At 42.8% G+C, this 19620-nt stretch overlaps 1 protein-coding gene across 5 annotated transcripts in view; it reads left to right on the top strand.

The window, feature by feature from the left end:
• Il16 (interleukin 16) overlaps positions 1–19620 on the top strand; it is an 89161-nt gene that overhangs the window by 28579 nt on the left and 40962 nt on the right. For all 5 annotated transcript variants that reach the window (XM_060367467.1, XM_060367468.1, XM_060367469.1 and 2 more), the window contains one exon: positions 18101–18209. In XM_060367467.1, coding sequence (XP_060223450.1) covers positions 18101–18209 — 109 coding nt within the window. The remainder of the gene's footprint in view (positions 1–18100; positions 18210–19620) is intronic.

Below are 19620 nucleotides of genomic sequence, written 5' to 3'. Positions count from 1 at the left end.
TTCTCTTACTGGGATCTAGAGTCGGTGGTACTCAGTCTGGGAGGAGGATAGCAGCCAGGACACCAGACACTTGTGTGTGTGTGGGGGGGTCCTACCTCTAGAGCTCCTGAAGGAACATGAAATGCTTTGATCTACCGCGCAGCACATCCTGCTTTTCTTTACAAATTTAAAATACTGGTTAGGCAAAGTCACCACTTGTGTAGCATGACTCAGGGGCCGGGCAGTCAGCTCAACCGTCTGCATCTCTGGCATGTGCTGTGGGTGCAGAAGGCGGGTGGTCAAGGCCTCCTCAGGCAGATCAGTTCCTTCACTGCTCTGCCTATGAGCAGCTCAGCCTGTGGCTTGAGGCCTGGGCTTTCTTGGCAAGCAGGAAACCTTCTGCTCTGGCTGCTTGTCTCTTCCTGCCACAGAAGAGCCACTTGTGGGTACCGAGAGCAGTCACTGTGAGGGAAGCTTGGGCTTCCAGGACTCCCACAGAGCTGCTCGGTCCCCAGAGTATATGGGAGACGCAGAGGGAGGCCAGGCTGGTCCGTGTTCAGGAAGTGGGGGTGGGGGCGGAGGAGGGACAACCCACAGGTCTGATTCATGCCCACTTGCCGATGCTCACCCAAATTCCACGTGATTTCTAGTTGTTTCCGAAGCTAGAGGACATTTGGAAATATTCCATTAGAAGTTGGCTTCATTGGTTGGCATTTTGCTTCTCATTGGTTTTGGCAAGGCGCCACTCAGCTAGTAAAAAGTTTGCCTGGGCAGAAGGAGAAGAAAGAGAGCTGGGAAGAATCAGTGAAGCAGCTACCTTTCCCTCTCTGCTGTTTGTCATCGTCCTTTGCGTGAAGGTGACAGCCCACCAGCTCTGCACCCAGGCCACTCCTTACTACCCTCAAGTGTTTGACTGTACGGTCACCTCTGTCTGGAACACTCACCAACCCAAGCCTAGGTCACCCTGTAAGGCCCAGTGTGTTAGTCAGCTTTCAGGGACTGTATTAAAATACAAGTGAATCAGTTCAAAGGGGGAGAGGTTGATTTGGGTTCACGAGTTCAAGGTTTTAGCTCACAGTTGGCTCAGTTGCCCTCAGGTTCATGGTGAAGTGGGAGGAAAACATTCATCAAGTAAGGGATGGAAGAGAGAGAGCAAGAGTGAGAGGCAGAGGCAGAGGGTGGGGGAGGGATTGCTCTTGCAACAAAGTCACTCCTTCCAAGCCCATTAAGCTGTAAATCTGCAAGCCTGTTCATCCATTGATGAGGTCAGAACCGATGCTGCACTGGGGGACCAGTGTGAGAGGGTTGGGAGAACAATAGTGCTTCAATGGAGCAACTGCCATATAGCCTTCACCACCTCCCCCTTTATCTGACACCCTACTTTCCACTATCCTAGTTGAAACAGCAACTAATTAAAATATGTGTTTCCATCAAAGAATACATTCTGGATGCCAGCTGCAGGCAGGGGCAATTTACTTATTTATTTGTGTTTCTACTATGAGCTTGGAAGGTTCAAAGAGTTCAGGAGGTTCCGTCCCTTACCTGAATGTATCACACACACACACACACACACACACACACACACACACACACACACGTTTAGGGTTTAAAACATTTTTATTAAATCCTAAGCATATACAAGTGAGTATATAAAATGCATCCACACTTTTACAAAGTGTTTAACTTACCTTTATACAGAACATCAGGTTTAAGAAATAAACCGAGGTCCTGGTGAGTGTCCCTACTCAATGATATAGTCTCTTGCTCCTCTCACAGGCGACACCATCCTTTGTTGGAGTGAATTCAGGACCATTAGAAGAACAGCCAGTGCTCTTAACCATCAGAGATATGGCTCTGAGCCATCTCTCCAGCCCTCCATTTTTTTTTTATTTTGAGACAGGGTTTCCCTAAATTTTCCAGGCTGGACTTGAATTCATTTTGTATCTCACCCAGGCTTTGAATTTGAAATTCTCCTGCCTCAGCTTCTGGAGAAAATGGGATAACAGGCTTGCTTGATTTTTAAAATCTGTATCCATTTTGCCAATTTCTGTGTTTAGACCATTTATAGTTAAAGTGATAGTTTATATGTGAGAACCTAGGTTGTTTTTTGTTTGTTTTTGTTTTCTATTTGCAGCTCCTCTCCTTGTTTTCTCTTGCTTTTCTGTGGATTACTTGAACACCTTTTTAGAGTTCCTTTTGGTTTGTTTAGTGATTGGAGGCTTTATTTTATAGTTGTCACTGTGGCTGGTCTGTGTATGGTCGTTTTATACCACATGTGACATTTTATCACTGTGATCGGGACTTGACTTACACTTGGACCCTGTCCTACTTAGGTTTCTATTGCTGGGATAAACACCACGACCACAAGCAGCTTAAGGAAGAGTTTATTTCCCCTTACAGCTGAAAGTCATGAAGGGAAGTCAGGGCAGGAACTCAAGGCAGGAACCTGGAGGCAGGAATGGAAGCAGAGATCATGGAGGAGTGCTGGTTACTAATGTACTTCCTCTGGCTTGCTCAGTTACCTTTCTTATCTCTCCCAGGACCACGTGCCCAGGGACAGCTCAGCTCCCAGTTGACTGGGCCCTTCCATATCAGTCATTAATGAAGAAAATGCTCCACAGACTTGCCTACAGAGCCATTGATGGTGGCAGTTCCTCTACAGGTTTTTATCTTCTCAGGTGACTCTGGGTTGTGTCAAGCTGACAAAAACTAGCCAGCACACACCCGTTAGTTCTCCTAACTTTTATAACAGCCTCCCAAGAATTTCTTTTACAGCCTGAGCACCACATCAGGAGATATGCTGTTTGCTTCGAGCATAAATATAACTGAACTCACAGGAGAGATGATCCATTCTGTTTGCTTCTGTTTTTACACATTCCACCTCCCTTTCTTTCTGAAGGCTCTAGCCATTTTTGTCACTGTCCCTCTATTTTGGAAGCTTGCTTTAGACAACCTGTTCTAGACTAGCTGTAGGTTGTGATACCTTTGGTGGTCGGATGAGCTGTGCTAAAGGGTGGCAGCATTAGGAAGGTTGAGAACCAGTGCTTTAGACAAACTTTAAATGTAGATGACTTATAATAAATTCTTTTTATTTTCATCTATCTGAGAATATCTTTCATTCTCATTTATGCCTAAAGGGGTTGCTTATTTGTTTGAGACACGTGTTTTTGACAGATAGGCCTCTAATTTCTGATAATGCTCCTGCCTCAGCCTGCTGAGTGCTGGGATTATCTGGGAAGGCAGCTTTGACAAACAGCAGATTTCTGACTGACACTTTCTGTGCCCAGAGTCTGGTGTATCTTTCCTTCTGACTTCTGTTTGTTCAGATATGATATCGTTTCCCTATACATGTTGTGTCATTTACCTTTACCTATTTTAAAGCATTTGTCTTTGCCTCTGATTTTAGAAGTTTGAGTATGAGGTACCTTGATGTTGATTCACTGGCCTACATTTATCCATTTCTAGCATCTCTTGTGGCTGCTTTTTGAAAACATCTATTTCTTCGGCATTATCTAGTACAAAGAAGAAGCCTGTATCCTATTACTCATCATGTTAACACCTTGATTATGTCTAATTTTGTTTCTAGAGTATCTGTAAATCATTGAAGAAGGATTTTGATGGCCACTGCATTGTAGTCCTTGTCATATAACCCCAACTTCTGACTCATCTAAAGATTCACTCATAGTCTTCTTCCCTCAATAGTGTGTTCTTGATTCTGGATGCTATAAACTCTGACCTTCAGTTGCACCTTGCACACTTCGGTTGTTCTGTTAGTGAAGTTGCTCTTCTGTGTGACACTCTGAGTAGGTGTAGCATGAGGCGCTGTTCGGCTCTTCTGAACATCTGCTGCCATGACACTGTAGTTTTGTTGTGTTGCTGTTCTTTTTTGTTTCATCCTTCTCATACGACCAGATCGCTCATTCAGTCCCTGAGGCTTGGCCTGCTGGGACAGCCCTAGTGGGTGACTCTTTGCTGCACATGACTGGGGACAGGAGAAGCTGTAGGACCTAGGCCTTTTCTGCCATGCCTTCAGAGGGTGGGAGAACGGAGTCCTCAGTATCTAGGTGGCCTGACTGCCCACTGTTTCCCAGTGATAAGGGCGGTAGTGGAAATAGCTATATTCTCCTCTAGGTAGATTGTTAAACCAGTCTGTGAGGCCTGGGTCAAGGTTACATTTCAGGTATCCACAGGCCTTCCTCTTTTCCTGGCATTTTAGAATCCAGAGAGAACTCATTGTTGTGACTGCTTTCTTGTCTTGCCTGTTGGCGACTGTGGGTGGCAGGGCTCACGAACCCCTGAAATAGGGTACAGAATAGAAGGAACTACAACTCAGAGAGTTTATCAAAGCATTCCTCAAATCCTGAGGTTTCTAGCCGGTTCCTTCTGATGTTCAGAGTCCTTTTATCAGGTGTCTTGAGTAATTTCTGGAGTCCGTAGTAGGGAGCAGAAAGAGTCTCTGCTGTCTTGCTCTACAGCTAGAGGCCTCAGTGCAGCTTAGCTACAAACACAAAATTGAATGCAATTGGTAGACTCCCTCTTGTCATTCCCGGCTCTGATCAGGTCATTCATGCAAATGCATGCTGTTGCACATGTTGATTTCCACTGCTTTACAGTATTCCCAGATCTGCATGTCATGGAGCTAATTGATCCATTCTGCCGCGAACTGTTCAAAACGTCAATCTTCCTTCAAACTAGAGATGGTTCTGCTATAGACATCCTTGAATCTGACTCCTAGGAAAGCTCTGCTGTCAGGGTGGTGGGCATTAGAATGGGAGTATCTTCCTTTGGACTAGATAATGCCAAGCCAGTTTCTGAAATAGTTGTGCCTACCTGCTCTTCAATTAACAGGTGTAAGTTTATTGCTTATTATGTATCCTCATCAGCTCTTAGAAAGTCTTGTAAAGAGTATAGCTACATGAAAAAAAAATTATTCTAAGCTTTTATGGAAACGCAATGGGACTGAGTTAGCTTAAATGACTGAAAGGTAAAAGTCACTCTACAGAGTCCTAGGACTCATTAATCACTGTAGGAATGCACACTGTGGTGTTGGAAGAAAGGAATACACAGAGAAGAGAGCTGCCGGAAACAAGCCTCGTAAGCATACCCAGCTGACTTAGGGTAGAATCCCCAAAAGCAATCCCATGTTGGAAAGCACAAGGGAGCTTGGCCCAGTTCCCACACAGCACATAACTGGGAACCCAAAGAGACCTCACATATAAACTGTAAACCTATAAATGTTCAGAAAAACCAAGAGAAATGCTTGAGGTGGGGACCCCAGGGGAGGGATTTTGGCTGGAAAGCGAAACGGAAGGGTTCTGTGTGGTGGTGACCACGCTGATAGCCTAACTGTGACACTGGGCTGCCATTTTGCAGATGTTACTGCTGGAAGAGTGCGAAGAGTCACACATCTTTCTACACTGTTTTCTTATAACTTTATGTGAGTCTACAGTAACAAGCAGAATGTGTGTTCAAGGAACGAGTTAAAAATTGGAGCCCATATGCCAGAAAGCAGCAATTTGGAAACAGCATTGTTAAAAAGATACTATGATTACGTTAGAAAATGTTTAGGAAATAATATAATGAGAAAATAAATAACAAAATAATGTTACATAATATAATACGTTATAATAATAATATATATAATGGACATAGAAGTTCATTAGGAGAAAAATTACAGAACTTTACTGAACTGATATTAAAAGAGGCCTGCCTGAGTAATGGTTACGTTTGTACACCATGCTTATGAAAATAGAAAATGTATTAAGTATCAAGTCTCCCCCAAAATTATTGATATATTTAACTGAAAATTTTTTCTTTTATTAAAGACATTTTAATTAGCATACAAAGATTTAGGTATTGTCATGGCATTTTTAAACGAAGTATTTCAGTAGATTCTGTGTCCTCTTGCTTCCCCACCTCCCTGACCCTCAACCCTCCCTTATGGCCTCCCCCAAGCCACCTGTCTGTTTTCATGTCACTTGTGTCCTTTGCCCCCTCCCCGTGCACCTCTCTTTACCCTCTCTTGGTCTCCTTTCTAATGTTTGAGGCATTCTGTATTTATACAGAAATGTATATTTATACCCATTTAGAAATGTATGCATGTATGTGACATGCTAGGATTCGAGAGTAAGAGAGAACATGAGCTTTCTTTCTTTCTTTCTTTCTTTCTTTCTTTCTTTCTTTCTTTCTTTCTTAGCTTGGATTATCTTCCTTATTATATGCATATTGTGTTTTATGTATATTTAATTTATTTGGGTTTATCCTGTTGCTAGCTCTCTCAGCTTCTAAGATCTGTCATTTTCTATCTTTTTCTTCATTTGGGGAATAGTCAGCCATTATCTCCTTGGCTGCTTTTCAACCTAACCCTCCAACCTTGCTTTCCAAACTTCATAATCCTGGAGACAACAACATGAGATATTTTGCTAGTATCCTATAGGTTCCACAAAAATTTATTTCAGTTGTACTTTGATTTATCTAGTGCTTTTGAATAGATCTCTTTCTATACTCTTAAAAATGTTGTTGTGGGCATTGTGTTTAGTAATTTTCTTGTTCCAGCTTCTAATTTATTTTTTCCTCTGACCTTTGAGCCAGTCTTCTGTGGTTTGTTCAATTTACTAAGATACACTGCAGTTCTAAGGATTTGATTATTCCTATCTCATGTTGCTTTTCTGAAACTTATTTTTTTTAGGCATACAATAATTTTTTTTATCAGAACACTTCTTGATGTCTGCTTAAAGACCTTTGACAGAAAACTTGCATAATTCTGTTATCTCCGTGTTGAGATCTGTGAATGCTTTTTCCTACTCATTTTGAAATCTTTTCTGGTTTGTGTATGATGAGTGATTTTCAATCAAATACTGGATTCATATAAGTTATAGCTCCAGGAACTTATTTAATGCTTCTATATTAGTTGTTTTTATATGATATTCTTCTTTAGTCTGTTAATCTATAGATTACTCCACGTATTTCCCAATATTAAGCAATTCTTTGGATCCCTGGATAGAGCTGACTACTATTTTGTTTGTGATCTTATATTCATGTGTGAGATTGTGTTCCACATTGTCTTTCTTATTCTGGTTGCCAGGCTGTGTGCACCTTGTGGTGATGTTTGAATTTCTTTGTTCTTTTCTTTCATTGGATGGTATCAAGTAGAGAGAGAGAAAGAAGGGTAGGAGCGGAGAAAAGGTATGTCTTTCAAGATCACACCCCTGAGTGACCTATTCCTTAAAGCTAGTTCCTCCCTACTGTCTGCTCTTTCTAGCAACCTGTTATGAACCCATCAATGGGCTGATCCATTGATGAAGTAAAGGCCTCACGATCCAATTATGTCTCAAGTGACTGTATGCACCAGCTGGGGGCCAAACCTTCAACACATGTGTTTTGTTTTGTTTTTAGGGACTGCTTAATATCCAAACCATAACAAGTCTCAAAAAATATGTGATGTGGTCCTTAGTTACCAAAGTCTCAAATTACTTATTTCTGCAATGATCTGTAACACTTTATACCATATGGTACTAGTATTTTCCTTGTGGGGAAGATTACTATTGAGCTTACTTTATTTTTACAAGGCCATGAAGATTTCTTAATTTTTCTGGAGTTGATTTTGATAAAGCATGCTTTCTTATAATTTCCCAATTTCATCTGATTGCCCAAATGTATCCCATGTCTCTTTGTCATCTTTTGACTCTTGAGACAGCATCTATAGCTATGTTCTTTTATGTCATTTCTGTTTTCTGTCTTTTCCCCTGGGACCTCTTCTGGAGCATCACCAGCATTTTAAAAGCTTTTCACAGAACCAGCTTCTGATGTGTTCAGTGTCTCTATTCTATGCTCATCCTGATTTTAGAAGTTCCTCATTATCTGCTCTATTCAGTTTTCTTTGGTGATTATCTCATTAATTATTTTCATCTTTTCTTTTTAATACAAACACTTAAGTAACACTATCCTCCATATATTTCTGTATTTTTATTTGCATTCTAGAGACTTTGCTAAGTACATTTTCATGAGCATTTTGTACTGAATGCTTTAGATTTCTAATATGCTTTTCTTTGAGTCACCGGTTTCTTAGAAGGATGCTTCCCAATTTTCAGATGCACAAGTATTTTCCAGTTACCGTCAGAAACACATTTTTACTGCTTTTGAAATGATTTCAGATTCACAGGAAATTGCAAAGGTGCCACAGAGAAGTCCCAAGTCGCCACAGGTTTTCCACAACAGCACATCTTAGATAACTACGGTACATCAAAATGACAAATTGGGGGCTGGAGAGATGGCCAGGCATTGCTCTTTTGGAGGATGTCAGGCGGCTCATAGCCACCTACATGTCCAGTTCTAGGGTGATCTAATGCCTCCGGCCTTCAAGGGCACCTGCACTCGTGTGTCATATTCACACACGTGCACACGCACACTGTGCATACAGAATTTAAAATGATGATGATGAGCTTATTAAAATGGCCGACTTGACAGTACTACAATTCATGTGTAGTTCTGTGTAGCTTTTAACACACCCATAATCATTACTTTAGACAAGAACAGAAACGATGCATTACCAAGACAGTCTCTCCAGCGCTGTCCCACCCAGTCTGCTCCGGGCCTCCTAATCAACATTCACTATGCAAGCAATTATTGTTTTCTTTTGCTCCGCTTAATGTCCTTAATACCTCCTTATTTATTTGTAGTGCTGCAGGCGTGATATTCCAGTTCTTTGTCACTACTGGAAACTGCTTGACCGTCCTGCATATGGTTATTTGTGGAAATATTTCTTTGTTTGTTTAAAAAGACACTGTGTTCTGCAGTACCCCTAAAGATTTCTTTCCCTCTTTTGATCTATCAGTTTCTTAAGGGGTATGATAGTTTGAATGAGGATGTCCCTCCTAGGCTTTGGCATTTGAACACTTGATCTCCAGTTGGTGGGACTGTTTGGGCAGGCTTCGGGGAAGGAGGTCAGCAGGGTTGGACTTGGAGTTTCCAAAACCTGGGCCCATTGCTGTGACACCCTCTCTGTCTCCTTCTTGTCTGGCATCCTGCTTCGGCCTACAGCCTACATCCATGTTTCCCCACTCTTCCTGGAATGAACCTTTCCTTCTGTAAGTTGCCTTGGTCATGGTGTCATGTTCTATTTTCCTTCTAGCTATGCTGGCAATCTGTGAGGCCATCCTGTGTGTGGGGGCACATTCAGAGTCATTATACTTGCTTTGTGATTTAAACCAGTTTTTATTTAGCAGATCAATCATTATTAATTCTTTTTAATTAAAAAATCAACTGAGTCAGGGCTGGAGAGATCCAAGTTCAGTTCCAAGCACCCACATGGAAACTCACAGACATCTGTAACTCCAGTTCCAGGGGATCCAGTACCATCTTCCAGCCTGTGTGGTCAACAGACACACACTTGGTGCATATACATACAGGCAAAACACTCATATACATAGAGTAAAAATAAATAAATCTGTTTTGTCTATAAGGAGCACCAGTTTTATTTTCTGTAACATTTCTTCTCTTTTTTTTGGTAAAAATTTAGTTTTATTTTTTTGTTTTATATATGCACACTGTATTAATACCAGCTCCCTCCTCAACTCCTTCCACATCTCCCCATTTCCTCTCAAATTTCTGTAACTATTATTGTTACATACATGTATATAACTATATGAATAAATGAACATATAAACACAACCTGCTGAGTCTGTCGTGTTGCTTGTCTGTTCATGTTTTTAGGTGTCCATGTTTTAATCTAATTTTTGTTCTTTTGTTTTTAGCTCCACCCTACACACGTAAGTAAACACACATATGGTTTTTAATGACTTGTTTCCTGTTGTTGGTCTTACACAGTTCTTGCTGAGAAGTGAGTTAATTGGTTCCTGTTGGAAGATTGCTTCTCATTTCCCTTTTGCCTGCTGCTCTTAAACAATTAATTTATTTGTGTCTACGTGATTTATGTTTATGTGGTGGATGTGGGGTATATGTGCAGATGCACGCGCTCTGGAGGCTGGAGGAGGATGTTAGGCTTCTGCTTTATCGTTCTCCGCCATGTAGGTATGCCATCCATACTTTCAGTGACCAACTGGGGAGTCTTACAATGCATCGTCTGGGAATAGCTGGAGCATCCATAAACTGATGAATTTTATTCTGTAAAGGCTTTTTACCCAACCTTTTCACCAAAAATTTTCACTCAATCTCTGTGTCCAGACTTATTGCTTAGCCTTTACTTCTGGCTTTTGTGCTCAGACCTTTAGAGAAATGGCAGTAAAGGGCAAAACACACACCACACACACACACACTACACTATTTTATGGGTAGGATGTTTTGCAGCATATGTATCTGTACACCACTTGTGTGCTTGGTGCCGGCAGAGGCTAGCAGAGGAAACTACTGGGTCTCTTGGAACTGGAGTTATAGACTTACGAGCAGCCCTGTAGGCACTAGGAATCGAACCTTGGTTCCTTGGAAAAATAACCAGTGTTCAGAATTGCTGAGCCATCTTTCCAGTGTCCCAACTACCTTACTTTGGTTTTGTTTTTGTTTTTAAAGACAGGGTCTCTCACTGGATCTGGAGCTAGACTTGTCGCTCTCAAGGCCCCAGCAATCCTCTGTCTCCATCTCTGCCCCCAATGCTGAAATTATAGGTGTACACATGAGCATGCCTGACATTTTACTTTAGTGCTGAGATGCAAACTCAGCTCCTCATGCTTATCATGCTGAGCCATCTTTCTGCATCCTGCTGACTGCTCTTAGGAACTAAGTATTTGAGTGGTTTTGTTTGTTTTCCTCAGAATTTTTTGTTATGCTTTAATTTCTATTTCTTTTATCTAAGGTTTCTTGAGTTTGATGAGTTAATGGATTAATGACTTCCAGATATTATCATGTGAAGTATTAGATAGATATAGATAGATAGTCAGATAATAGATGGATAGAAAAATTATAGATAGCTGGTAGATGGATATATACATATGATAGATAGATAGATAGATAGATACATAGATAGATAGATAGAAGATAGACAGACAGACAGATGTTATAGGTTCCTTCATTCTGGAAATTTGCTAAGTGGGTAGGCTTGTCCCTGTCTAGTATGTTGTTTTAAATTCTTGTTAGTATTTTCCACATTTTTGTGTTGCCCTATGGCTATTTTTCAAAACTACTCCCCAGCTTTCTCACCTTCCCTTCAGTGCAGCCTGAGTGCCCCATTCAGTCTGTTTACTTCTAAATATTAACTTATCCACTTCTTTTTTTGAGCCTGCTGAGAAACCTTCAGTTTCTCCTCCAAATTTTCAATCACTTTCTTGATGTCTTTATAACATGGAGTGTGTTGATTTTGCAGTCTGTGCAGGTCTGGCTTTCATGTGTGTGGCTCTCCTGGCTTTCTCTGGCCATGCCATGCTCTGATGGGTTTTATTTTTACTTAATTGCTTTCTCTGATGGCTCCTATGTCCCATCACGTTCTCTGCGGGTGTTTTGGAGGCCCAGCCATTGCTGGTTCTTTCACAGACTATTCAAATTTGCTTCTGTGGGGGTCGTTGGGGCATCATTAGTGAGGAGCAGAATGAGCTGAGTTCTCGTCTGGAGGGTAGTGAGACATCCATGTGGCATGAATTAGGGCTGAAGCGACTCAAGTGCTCACCACTATTCAGCTCTCGGAGGATTCCCTGCTTCCATTCAGGGCTCCACAAGGATTATAATTTCCTTTCATTTCCTCAGGGGTGGTATGGATTCACCCTAGCTCATATTTAAAACAAGGAGATAATCCTTCGAATCGTTCTCTTGATGCAAAGAGAATGTCCTGGTAGGCTCCAGTCTTAGAAAGGAGCTGGGATGTCTCTTGCTCTGTGCATCCTGTAAGGTTACAAATGGCAAAGCCCCAATTCAGTCACTCATGGCATGATCTCAGAGACAGCAGGTTCTGGGCTCTGCCTGTTTTTCAAGAAGCTGTTGCACAGCCTTTGATGCAGCCTCTAGCCTCTGGCTATGCCTCATGGTGATGCTTTTCTATTGACAGGTTTTCAACCCATTTAGACAGTTACTTGATTTTAGCTGAAGGAACACAGTCAGTGGCCACTACCATAGGGGAAGCGTGGACCCTCCTCTGTCCCTGAATGCCCCACCTACCAGTGTTTTCTGTTTTACACGTGTGGTGATGGGCATCCTTGTACAAACATCCGCATGTGTTTTACACAGATAATAAAGGGTTAACGGAGTCAGCAACGTAGATAACTGCCAAGTGTCTTAGTACTCAAAATAAGTCAGTGGGAAAGATCTCGTATGCCTGACTCCCTCCATTCATGAGACGTCCAGAGAGATTAAGTTTGATCACAGTCTCCCAAGCTCATGGTCTTATAGGAAACTCGGATGGGAGAGGGGCGTGGGCTCTCAGAAATTGCTAAAGCTTATGGAGTTTCTTTTGAGGTGGCAAATGGTTCTGGTCAGCAGTGGTGGTCTTACACATCTACAGACTTGCCAAAACCACAGAATATTACACATTTAATTATATGATACATGAACTGTATAATAAAACCACTTGAAATGAGCCAGAATGGTGGTATATGCGTACAATCCTAGAACTCAGGAGTCTGAAGCAGATATTTTTAAACCAGCTCAAGAGCACCTGTGATGGTCATGAAGCACCCTATTATCCAATCTCTAAGAAAGGCCAACCCCTTCCCAAATGATTCACAACACTGTTTCTCCATTTTCTCAAATTTTATGTAACTGTATGCCACCATGCTAGGCTGACGGCTGGGTTAAGGTGCTGGTGTTTAGAAGGCAAGCACTTTTCCCACTGAGGCACCTCCCTAGCCTTTGGACCACTGTGTGTGTGCTGTGCGTATGAGTGCATGTGTGTTCTCTATGTGACCATGGCCCTTGTAGCTGGTGTGAAGCAGTGTCTCACCTTGGTTTTGATTGGCATGACTACCATACTGTTTCGTTTCTGTTGCTACGACAAACTCTAAACCAGAGGCAACCCAGTGGAGGAAAGGATTTGTTTGGATTACATTCCATTTGCCTGATTTCCCTTTTAGAGTTTTATTGTTTTGCCTCTTTCTTATAGACATAAGGGCCATTTCAAATCACTTTGTGTGTATGGTGTAAGAAAGGAGTCCAGTTCCTGTTCTTATATGTGGAACTATGTCTGTCCAGGTCTCATTCCTTAGAAATATTCTTTTCAAGGTATCAAACACCATGGTAATAGGCTTGACTGAGCAAGGGCCTTGAACGAGAGTGAGAACTGGTGTGCCGGGAGGTTTGAGAAGGTGCAATTAGAAGGACTTGGTGACAGTGGTCATGCTGTGGGTAAGGGGAATGAACATCAAAGGGACATCTTGGCTGTGCTTGGCCCTTCTCCTTGAGACTAGTAGATACACAACATCTTGGCCCCTGCTCTTGTATCTCATGATCAGTGCCTGTTGCTGTGATGTCCATCCAAGCACAGGAAATGGACTTCGCTGGGCATAGTTGGGTTAGGTTGTGCAGTTTTCTAGATGCACCACTCACAGAAATTCCTTTAAACGAACAAATAAGTTTTCACTGGGGAGGAACCAGCCGCAAGCTCCAGAAGTGTCCAGCTTGTCACTCATGCCAGGTCAGCAGTCCACATGCAAAATGAGCTCTCCTGGTAGAGCCATGGACCTGAAAGCCCTGGGAGAAGCTTAGGCTCTGGAGTCATTTTGCGTGTAAGGCTCAATGCTGTAGAATTCCTTGCCATCATTCTGGGTTCATCTTCTCGTCCCATGGGGACCATGTAACGTTCCATTTTTAGAGTTGGCTGTTGGTCCCTAGAAGCAAAATGACCAATTTTAATGTTGACAAAACATTATGTAGGGCTTGCTGGGCGGTGGATCCCAAGGCCTTCCGGTCCCAGTGGGACTGGCTGGTGCAGAGATGGGTGTCTAGGTGATGGTGGAGTGAATTGCCCACAGAACAGCTGCTGTGACCACGGCCTCTAATGAGAACAAGGGGAAGTGTGTTCCAGTGACTTCGTTAGCCCTTGACCTCAGTGACAAAGCCCCAGCACGGAGAGAAGCCCCACCTTGGCAGCAGAACAGAAGGGTTCTGTTCTGTGTGCTGCAGAGGGAGGCTTCTGTGGAACTGCTCTCTGGGCTCCTACAGAGACTCCTTTGATGAGAAGCTGCCCCTCCCAGGACAGGCTTGTCCAAGAGTGGCTGGGCTCCCCTGAGAGCCAAGGGAAGCAGTTTGAGTCTCCTGCATCATTAGCTGATATGTGATCATTTCAGAAAAGAAAGCAGCCCTGGGGGTCTCAAACATAACCATCAGTCGCATTCAAAAGTCCAGTGCTGAAAGTGATGGCAAGGGATGGTTAGCGCACCTCTAGGTTTGTCAAAAAGGAAGCTGAGCCTGGAGTCCAGAGTCACGAAGGAGTCAATACTGCTGGCTTCAGGCGCCTATCTTTCATCTCACCACACATTTCTGGTGAGAAGGTCACCAAGTTTGACATCTTAAAAGCATTTTGTTTTGAGATTTATTTATTTTCATCATGTGTGTGGGTGTTCAGCCTGAATGGGTGTTTGTACATCATGTGCATGCACCACGGAAGCCAGAGGAGGGTACTGGATCGCCTGGAACTGGAGTCACAGGTGGTTTTTAGCTACCTTGTTGGTGCTGGGAACTGAACCCTCGTGCTCTGGAAGAGCAGCCAGTGCTCCAAACTGGGCAGCCATCAAGCCCCGGAGATCCTCCTGTGTGTACATCCCCAGTGCCAAGATTATAAACTCACCATCACGCCAGGCTTTTTTGTGGGTTCTAAAGATTAAGCTCAAGTTCTTATCTCACACAACAAACACTTTATCAACTGACTCATCTGCTCAGCCTCTGGCTCGGCAATGAAATGAACTCAGAGCACACAGGAGCACCGTTGCCTTGACGTCCCAGACAGAACATCTGAAAACGCATGCATCACTTTGCTCAGGGACTTCTAGGATGTATGCCTCCCCCCGCTTTTTTTTTTTTTACATTTGATGTAAAATTGCCACTGACATCCGATCTTCACCCATCAGTGTTTCTGTTACAGCCATAGTGCTATCTATGGAACCAGTTCCCTCCACGGTAGCTAAAGAGAGGAACATTGGTTTCACACTGGTTTGTGTTGTTGTTTGTTTGTTTGTTTTTAAATAATTATCTGGAGGCTTGACTGCCATGGCCCTGATTAGATGCAAACTTTCAGAGCTTCCAGTCAGTTCACAGACTGACCACATTGCTGAGGGAAAAGACCAACTGCCTTGAGACTTACATCTGAGATAGCTTTATTTGGGGGATACAGAGTGGTAAAGCAGAGGGGGCTCAAGTACATGGTCCCATTGCCTTGGAGAGGAAAGTCACGAGACAGGGATGCCCTCTGGGAACTATGGATCCCGGTGGAGGACCAAGGTGGCTTAATTTCTTTTGGATCTGGCCTTCTTCAACCAACACTGAAAATCTCAGAGAAAGGTTCTTCTCATGTGAACAGAGCGTTATTTTTTTGTTTTGTTTTTCTAATCTAGGGGGAAAATGGTTTTGTTCTATTTCCTGTGATTTTCCTGTCATCATGGTTTGACTAAACAATTCTATTTTAGCTAAGAAAAAAACCCCTACCATTGTAACAGTTGAAGCAAATATGGTATTAACAATTTAGTTTGAGAATGATTACAAAGTAACAAATACTCACTGTAGAAAACCTAGAAAATATGCAAAATGTTAAATTGGATGTGGTGTCTTGGGGCTATAATCTCCCTACTTGGAAAGATCTGAAGTTCAAGGTTATCCTTGGCTATATATGGAGTTCAAGGTCAACCTGGGCTACATGAGACACTATCTCATAAGAGAAAAAAGGACGGCGAAAAGGAGGACCTTTGCTCAAATGCCCAGAACCTACATTAAAAAAGAAAAGGCTGGGCTTGGGGTTAGTGATGTGAACTTGTAATCCAGCACTGAGGAGCCAGAGACAGGAGAATCCCTGGGTCTTGCTAGCCAGCCACCCTTGCCTGATGAGTTCCAGGTCAACAAAAAACCAAAACAAAAGGAACTGTCTCCCAAAACAAGAGGAACAGCTCCCGAGGAATGACAGCTGAGTTGCGTCCACGTAACATTCCCACACAAGTACATACACATGCAAAAGGAAAAGAAAAGAAAGGAAAAAGCAGACGTAACTGCACCCTTCAAACACATTCTTGCTAATTCGTGAAAGCTGGGTTTGTGTGTCTAGCCCATTGTTTATGCTCACAACTAGGAAGAGGGCCCAGGGCATAGTAAGTTCTTCGCAAACTTTCGTCCAATTGAATGGGGCATCCGTGTCTTGCCCTTTTCACTGTTCTTTTTCATGATTATGGTCAGACGATTATAAAATAGTTTAAAACGTACAGATAACACAGGTGTAGTTGCACTAAAATAACTTTTAAACGTTATTTTAAGAGAAGTTTAGTACGCCAGGTCTTCTCATAACACCGTGTACTTGTTTACATCTGCAAGTGGGGTAGACAGCCTGAGTTCCCGCCTCAACGGTACTTCAAGAGCAAGGGAAAGGCCTGTGAAAGTCCCAAGGCTGCATTTGATCTCCACTTCCATTGTCTCATCGGAGCCCATGAAGTGGAGCTGGTCCTGGAGGAGAGCCTCCACATTAGCGTTGGGACAGGACCCCACCCGACTACTAATATTAAAACTTATCTTTTGAGAGGAAGGGAGGGGGCTCTGACTGGGATGTAAAATGAATAAATAAAAATTAAAATTAAAAAAAGGTACGTTTTGGACCTTAGGTTGGATATTCCAGTGTTCTCAAAGAAGCAGTTTGTATACTTAACTTTGGAAATCGGAGTCCAAAGAATTCAACTACCTCAAACTGCCTTCTGTATATAATCACAGCTTTCATAGCATTAAAAGAATATCCCAAATTAGCACAGACTGGTAATTCTGTTCTGGTTAACACAGCGCCATCTGTTGCTAAAAAGAAAATGACTGCCTAGGATTCTGCCCAGACTTAATCTCTGATTTTCATATTGACTTACACAGGAAATGAAAGGGAATCGATTTGTGGTTTCTTGTGTCAGACTGGATATGGCTTGATTTTTGAAAGGCTGTTTAGTGGACTTCCTGGTCCAGATGGCTTACAAACTTCATTCACCTGCAGAAAATTCTTTCAAAACTCAAAAGGAATATATAACTCAGGAGAAATGTTTGTCAGAACAGTAGACATAGAAAGGTGTTAACTGTTTTCTGGTACAGCAGGAGAGGGATTCTCCCTCTTCTCTGACAACACAGAAGTAGCTGGAGATTGGACCACTCAGCACACGGAATTAAACAGCCCCTGCTTTACCTGCCTTCTCAGACAGGTAGACATGTCAAATAGAATGCGGGTCTCAGCACACTGCAGCACGCCATTCCCAAAGGCCTAAGCTATCGATGGCTTCCAGGTCCAGCGACAAATATCCAAAGCTCACAATCCCCTCACCTCACTGTCCACTTGTTGCCGTCACTATTCGCTTCTAATATCTCGGAGAAAGGATAGGAAAGACAGTAGACGTTCTTCCAGATTCTTCTCTCACACAAGAAAAAGTCATATATTTCCTTTTAGCCTGATAGGAAAACAAGACATTTGTGGATGATCCAATATTTTAAAATGCTACGATATTCAACAATAATTTTGTGAGTGCCTATGGCAGGATCTCGGAACAATGTCACTCCCGCACCATCCCTAGAACAGGTCTCCAAGGCTCTCTGTTCATGCCACTCTCTCGTCCTTCTGTGAGAACAGTTGCCCTTCTCTGGAGTGATCTTTCACCTTTGATTACTGTTAGCCTTTGTCTACTCAGGTGTCAGCTATCCAAGGTCAGCTCCTCTTCTGCCTTCATCACTGCGGAATTCCCCATGTCTAATGATGAACCTGACACATGCATTCAACATTTGCTTCATTTGTTCAATACTTACGTAATTTCTATTTGTTACGTCCCTGTTAATTAAATGAATGTGCATCTGTGACTAAATAGCTGAGAGCAGTCCTAAATCCAGGCCCTCAAAGTGCCTGCTATTTTAGTAGAGATAAGACAAGTCAATAGATTATTTCCTGGTCCTTGCCAACACCCATTGTGCTAAGCATTCTTGTCAACTCTAACTTGCTGAATAAAAAAGATGGAAACTGTTTTCACAGGAAACTTCTACAACTTCCTCAAAAGAAAAGACTGGAAAACCAGAAGCACAGAGTAGCAGCTTCCTGTTTCCTAAAGCCTGCCACCAAAGGACTCGAAGCAACTCCACCAGTAAGTATCTTCTGGAACGGGGCTGTCTTAGTGCCTTGTCTGTTGCTATGGTAAAACACCACGACCAAGGCCACTTAAAGAATGAGTTTATTTTGGCTTATGGTCTCAGAGGGTTCGAACCCAGAGCAGGAGGAGACAGCAAACAGTCGTGGTGGCAGGAGCAGGCTGCTGAGGGCTCACATCTTGACCCACAGACACAGGGCAGAGCAAGAACTGCAAGTGGGAGTCTTGAAACTCTCAAACCTGCCTCCAGGGGCATACTCCCTCCAACAAGGCCACACCTCCTCACACCTCCTCCAGCAGCACCACCAACTGGAGATAATTATCATTCAAACCACTACCAAGGGTTAACTGCTCCTGAATATCAGGACTGTCTGTGCTGTACAGAGATTGGAAGGCTGGCTCTTTCCTCGTATATCAGGAGTACACCAAGGTGCCAGCTGCTTGTCTCTCAGAGAGCAAGCGTTCTTTATCAGCGTGCTTCCCAGACAGCTAGTGAGGTTTTACATCGGCCTTGCTGTCTCTCTGCGACCAGTTTCCCCAGCTGGGTGGCACACTGGGTCTGAGGAGAAGAGAGAAATGTTTGCTACTTCTCTGGCTGCTGGCTAAACAAGCCTCTCTTTCTCTCCCCACAAATTCATCACCTCATCCGTGATATGATAGGGAGCTGAGGCTGGAAGACCTCAGGAATCTTTATTACTGTAACTAGAATCAGAAGAATGAAGAACGGCATGAAGAAATTAAAACCACAGTGAAAATAACACTAGAGATTTTAAATACTAAGCTGTGCTAGCTTTTTCGGGTAATTCCACACTTTTCCCAACCGACCACAGAAAACTTGTATGCCCAAGTCAGTGGAAATGTTGTTCTTAACACCATTTTTTAAAAAGTGGAAACAAAGGGCATGGTGGTGCATCCCTTTAATCCCAGCGCTTGGGAGGCAGAGGCAGGCGGATCTCTGTGAGTCTGGATCCAGCCTGGTCTACATAGTGAGTTCAGGAGAACCAAGGCTACACAGAAAAACCCTGTCTCAAAAAAACAAACAAAAAAAAAAAGTAGAAGCACAAAATTTCATTGTGGGAACATTTTCAATCTACTTAACCAACTGCCTCTTACTAGATATTCGAATTATTTTCAGTCTTTCACTAGCATAATCTCTTATTGCTTACTTTCTACATGAAACTTTGTTCGTGTCCCAGTCGATTCCTGAAAGGAACCCCAGTTAGCCTCCGTATCTGCAAATGGAAAATACCTGAAAAAAAATTACATTAGCATGGGAAATGTGCAGATCCTATTCTCATTGTCTTCTAAGTAACCCAGCCTAAGAAGGACACTTACATGCCATGCATCTATTATGTGATGATAATGGAGTAAGTTTATACAAAGGCCTGGGAAAGCACTCACATAGTCT

Source organism: Meriones unguiculatus, chromosome 14 (genome assembly GCF_030254825.1).
Source record: "Meriones unguiculatus strain TT.TT164.6M chromosome 14, Bangor_MerUng_6.1, whole genome shotgun sequence".
Classification (NCBI taxonomy): Eukaryota; Metazoa; Chordata; class Mammalia; order Rodentia; family Muridae; genus Meriones; species Meriones unguiculatus.
Note: the sequence above shows the minus strand (reverse complement) of the source record. Positions and strands in the feature narration are given on the sequence as shown.